At 31.2% G+C, this 5777-nt stretch overlaps 1 protein-coding gene across 1 annotated transcript; it reads left to right on the forward strand.

The window, feature by feature from the left end:
* Window positions 1-770: 770 nt before the first annotated feature.
* Window positions 771-5530, forward strand: LOC139877742 (serine/threonine-protein kinase 52-like). The gene is made up of 6 exons (XM_071865163.1): window positions 771-1475; window positions 2574-2695; window positions 3168-3376; window positions 3468-3642; window positions 4425-4559; window positions 5098-5530. The coding sequence occupies exons 1-6, from the start codon at window positions 1109-1111 to the stop codon at window positions 5302-5304; spliced, it is 1215 nt and encodes a 404-aa protein (XP_071721264.1). The 5' UTR covers window positions 771-1108; the 3' UTR covers window positions 5305-5530.
* Window positions 5531-5777: the final 247 nt, after the last annotated feature.

Consider the following 5777-nt stretch of genomic DNA (forward strand, 5'->3'; position numbering starts at 1 on the left):
AGGTTGAAAGCAAAATATAAACTAATGTTAAATGCATTTGTAATAGTGGAAATGTAAGCATATATCTATATTTATGTATTTGTATATGTATTTGGGGTGTTAATGGATACATCCGTTGATGAAATTTTTCATCCACGTTTAATCCATATTCACTTAGGTTCATCAATATCTATATTCATATACATATATATTTAGGTTCATCCATATTCATCACAAAGTGGGTGAATATCTACCGAGTGATTATTGTCATCATTGTTGAAGCTAGATTTTATTTTTAAAGTTGTAAGTTGAATTTATTATTTTTTATAAATGTTTGGTAATATAGATTCCAAGTGTATAAGTGTAATAAATTGATTAAAAGTGAAAAAACAATATACAAGATTAGGAATTATATGAATTTTTGTATGCATTATTGTTTTTTTATTTTTTGAGTGACATCATTGATCATATTCACAGGCAGACATCAACTATTTTAGGAGGCACCAGACCTTGTAATTTTCTCCATTTTCTTCCTTCATTCACTTATTCTTCTTTTTGCCACAAATTCTCCACCATCAAAATACCTTTTCAAGGGTTTTAATAGTTGCTTTTAAAAAATTATTTAATTTAATTTAAACATATATTCTGTCCAAATTGAGTTCACAACATTCGAATCTTTAAAAAATTATACATTTTTCTTTTATCTGGGATTTCAATTGTTTATTTCTATTTTTATTCCAATTCAAACTCCTCTTTCTTTCAAAAGCTTTAATTTCGATTTTAATTACCTTCTCTCTTTATTGTTTATTCATTAAAATCTTCTAAATTTTTGTTTAATTTTCCAAGTTTTGTTATTTTCTTCAACAAAAAAAGATTTTATTTCCAGTACTCCGTAGAAAACTTCAAGAAATCTTTAAAATTTCTGCTTTTTTTCACTTGGGGTTTCATGTTATGTTTTGATTTTGCTTCTATCAACTAAAAAATATGTTTTTTTAATTGGGTTAAATTGATTTTTAAGAAATCTTGAAATCCATGCTGTAAAAGCTTGAATTTTTCCTTGCTTTTTTTTACTTTACTCTGGCTTTTTTCATTACTTCTCTTTTTGTTTTTTGTAATTACTATTTAATAAATGGATTTGAAGAAATTTGAACAAGTAATTGATGGTGAAACTACTATGAAGAAATCAGAATCAAGGAGTCTTGGTTCATCCCCTAAAAATTCAAGTGGTCAACTAAGTGGGTTAGCTTTAAAGTCAAAGGAATTGGGTAATAAAGATAACTTTTTGAGGGCTGATAAGATTGATTTCAAGAGTTGGGATGTTCAATTGGATAAACATTTGAGTAGGGTTTGGTCAAGAGATAGAGATAACAAAGAAACTAATACTAAAAAAGAAGAATGGGAAATTGATTTAGCAAAATTGGATATTAGAAATGTTATTGCTCATGGTACTTATGGTACTGTTTATAGAGGTGTTTATGATGGTCAAGATGTTGCAGGTACAGTTTTTTAATCTAGTTATTTAATTTAATGTTTCATTATGATATTTATATTGATATTGATTGGTTGATATTGATTAAATAGTTGTTTGGTATATTAAAGTTTCAATGTTTATGGGAATTTAATCAATTTATGCAATTGATAGGCTTGTTATGGTTAGATGATTTTTGTGTTATTGTGTTCCAATTTATTTATGTAATTTACATGTGTTTCTTGTAAATAGGATCTGTAGAAAGTGATTATATAGTTATTGTCTAGGTTGTAAATATATGTCCTTAGGATTAGTGGATCATAAGTTCACAATGAAAAATAATGGCTTTTCAAAATCTTGAATGTTTTTTACTGGAAAAATGATTGATTGTTTATGAATTAGATCATTTTCTAAACCTCTCTATTTGGACGGTAATTATGCGTGTGTTTAATATATGATTATCGAAACTTCTATATAATCTATATATCATGAGGTAATCAGATTAATTACAATATATGGATCTTTGATCACGATGGTTATAAACACTTGTTAAGTATACGATAGAACAAAACCATGCGTATACCATGTAAATGTTGCATGTAAATACTAAATAGAATTACCGTTTATTGCAGCTAGTTAGATAGTTTGTTCATAGTATCAATTTTTTATCTTATAAATTTTCTCATAATTGATGTATTTGTGATATTAGAGGTAGCAAGATGGGTGGGTCAAACGTGTTAGATAAGGGTTAAAACTGGTTTGGGTGCTTAGTGGCAGTTGATTTGTGACAGCTGCGGTTTACCTGCAATAATAAATATATCATGTAAATTATACTAAATGTTTATGCTTATGTTTGTGTTTAATTAGTGCGCTAATACGATTACAATAACATTTTTTTTTCACCTTATACTTTTCAAGCATTGAAATTACACTCGGGGAGACACTAAACATGTTTGACCAGTTTCCTTATTCTCTAACTTATTTGTTTTGACCTGGTTAGGATACCGTGTCCCAATTTGGCACAATTTGACCCATTCATGATTCTTATGATTTGATCAAAGTTAGTTTGCTAATTTACTTGTATTTTATGCATTTCTTTTAATTTGAACAATTTTAAAACTTACAGTGAAGGTGTTGGACTGGGGAGAAGATGGTCTTGCTACAGCTGCGGAAACCGCAAATCTTCGTACTTCTTTTCGACAAGAGGTTGCCGTGTGGCATAAGCTTGATCATCCAAATGTCACCAAGGTTGATACTTTCAAAATCTAAAAGTTTAGATACTTGCTAATTATAAATTTTTATTCACTTCAGAATTATTCATGGTACTATAGGTGTCAAAATGGGCGGGTTGGGTAACATGTCAAAGTTGGTAATCTTAGTATGGGTGGCATACCTTTCTACACTTCTTATCCTTTTTCCGAAGTTCTATTAATGGTTAACGTTTAAATAAGGTTATGAAAACGGTTTTATAAATTTTTTTTAGAGAAAGTGATATGGGATGTTTTTTTTAAGTGTTCGAATTAATTTGTGGACTTTCGACACGCTAAATCCCATGACCATATTGTCGTTTCTTAGCAAAATTTCTAAATTTGACTTGTTGGAGATGAGATACAACACAAATTGATAATACTTTAGGTAATCGGGTAAATTTGCCACCTTTAATTTATACGGTGCTGCATTCATGTTGTCTTTATTTGTACTTTCTCCCATATTGTTGTAGTTTGTCGGTGCTTCGATGGGAACCTCGGATCTTAAGATCCCAACAAACGACGCTTCAAATTCTGGTCAGAACTCGTTACCGTCTAGGGCTTGTTGTGTTGTGGTAGAGTATCTTCCGGGTGGGACCCTCAAGAAATATTTGATCAGGAACATTCGAAAGAAACTATCTTTCAAGATTGTTGTTCAACTTGCTTTAGATCTCTCCAGAGGGTGAGTTTTTAATTATTTTTTCTTTCTTTGAAAAGAACGTTTTCTTGTATCTTCAACGATAATCATTTTGCCGGTTTCTTAATTTTTGCAGTTTAAGCTACCTTCACTCCAAGAAGATTGTGCACCGTGACGTTAAAACTGAAAATATGCTCTTAGATTTGAATAGAACCCTAAAGATTGCTGATTTTGGAGTTGCTCGTGTTGAAGCTCAAAACCCTAGAGACATGACTGGTGAAACAGGAACTCTTGGTTACATGGCGCCAGAGGTATGTACATTGACCAGTCAAAAGTTAGAATCTTTACTTGGTTGCATTTTTTCATTTTTTTGGGTATGATTATAGGTATGTAACAGATTTATATTAATAATATAAAAAAATCTTAGCTTTATAGAACTCAAAGAGGACCTATCGTCACGTTTTGGGTAAAGTACAACATAAATCGAACCAACTTTTATATTATTTGTTCAAAATTGTCATAATGTGAGCTATAGTGACCAAGGTTGCAAAACTCGCTACTTGAGGAGTACTCGGTCGGGGCTTTGGAAGGAGAAATCAGCAAGTGACGGGTTAAAGTGACGGATTAATCAAGATCAATCAGATTGGACTTTTTATACATTTAAATAATGAACTTCAAAATTATGTCTAAATATAGAAGAAAACCATAAACATAAACTATAACATAATTGTCTAAAAACATAAGCGTTCATTTGTTTATATACTCTAAACTTGTGGTTTAAATTCATATTAAAATGTTGACCAATTTTGATTTTAACCAACTTTGACCAACAAATCTGATTTAGACCCATTATCCGATGTTGAGTTGTTGACCGATTAATTGTTGGATTTAAAAAAATCGGATCAGTCTGTGTTAGGTGTAATCGGGGAATCAGGGTTTTTTACAGTAGTGATTGTGACGGTGAAGCATAGAAATATAGGAGCTTAAAAAGTTTACGACCCCTACATATCCTAATGCTAGAAAAAGTCTGAATGATATAAATTTACCATCCGAAAAAGTGCATTTAAAACCTTTTGTGGCATACATCTTGTAGGTTCTCGATGGAAAGCCGTACAACCGGAAATGCGATGTTTATAGTTTTGGTATATGCTTATGGGAAGTGTATTGTTGCGACATGCCTTATGTTGATCTTAGTTTTGCCGAAGTATCTTCTGCTGTTGTTCGTCAGGTTTGCTAATTTTTGTGCTTTACTTTGCTAATCTTTTCAACATCTATATTCTCTTTACAATTTATCCTTAGACTAGTCAGTTATGTATTTTTTTTAATGACAAACTATGGGACCACATATATTACATATATTAGTTTTTTTTTTTTTTTTTTTTTTTTTTTTTTTTTTGAGGTAAACATCTACTATATATAATTTGCTACCTCGCCCCTCTGGAGTCCTTTGAGTTTTTTTGAGTTTTGATCCTAGAATCAGTAGTGTATGCCCGTTTAAACAATATATATTACTCGATGAAGAGAACACTATTTTGACTAATGAAAATTTATATATAAAGAAAAAATTATAAATGGGACATGTATTCGTTAGTCAAAATAACACTCTTCCCTTGATCGAGCCCAAACATGCTCGAGCTTAGCACGTTTTATATTTGCAATCGGGTTTAAAGCTCGAGCTTGAGTTGCTCAATAAAAGATCAATTCATTTGCAGTCCTACGTTATCATCATTTGATTTTGATTAATTATTGTAATTTTCTCATTACAGAATCTACGCCCCGAGATTCCCAAATGTTGCCCAAGTGCATTTGCAAGCATTTTGAAAAAGTGTTGGGACGCAAATCCCGACAAAAGACCCGAAATGGATGAGGTCGTGAGGTTGTTAGAAGCGATAGATACAAGTAAAGGTGGCGGTATGATACCCGAAGGCCAAGCGACAGGATGTTTCTGTTTCACCACGACCCGTGGCCCGTGAGTTTTGTTCTCGTATGTGTAACGAATGTCACAAATACTTCATATTATCGTCGTTTTCACGAGTCGCATAAGTTTATATAAGGATGTAAACCATGAGTTGTCTCTTTAAACTAAATTTGGTCAACTGTCATTTAAATGGTAGACAAACATGTTGAGTGGTTATTTGCTATGCAAATTTTATGCAGTGGCTGTATCTTTGTATGTTCTTTTTTTTGCTATATAAATATTGTTATGCAATAATTGCTTGTGCAGATTTTTTTTTTTTTTTTTTTTTTTCAAATAATAATACAGTTTGACATTGCTATGAAAGGAAAACATAACATACGTTTGGTTTTGTGCTTTTTGTTGCCTTTTTAGGTGTTAAAAGTCAGTTTATGGGGGTACAATAGTTAATGCACATGATACAAGTTTGTGTAGTATATTAGGGCCATATTTTGTCATTGAAGTATTTAACATGTGTTTGTCGGGTTGTTC

This window comes from Rutidosis leptorrhynchoides, chromosome 11 (genome assembly GCF_046630445.1).
Source record: "Rutidosis leptorrhynchoides isolate AG116_Rl617_1_P2 chromosome 11, CSIRO_AGI_Rlap_v1, whole genome shotgun sequence".
Taxonomy (NCBI): Eukaryota; Viridiplantae; Streptophyta; class Magnoliopsida; order Asterales; family Asteraceae; genus Rutidosis; species Rutidosis leptorrhynchoides.

What these genes read in the sequence shown, in the direction of transcription:
- LOC139877742 (XM_071865163.1), top strand. Translation starts at nt 1,109, where the DNA reads ATGGATTTGAAGAAATTTGAACAAGTAATTGATGGTGAAACTACTATG. An exon ending in TTGGTTACATGGCGCCAGAG is followed by an intron (nt 3,643 to 4,424) that starts GTATGTACATTG and finishes TACATCTTGTAG; the next exon opens with GTTCTCGATGGAAAGCCGTA. An exon ending in CTTCTGCTGTTGTTCGTCAG is followed by an intron (nt 4,560 to 5,097) that starts GTTTGCTAATTT and finishes TTCTCATTACAG; the next exon opens with AATCTACGCCCCGAGATTCC.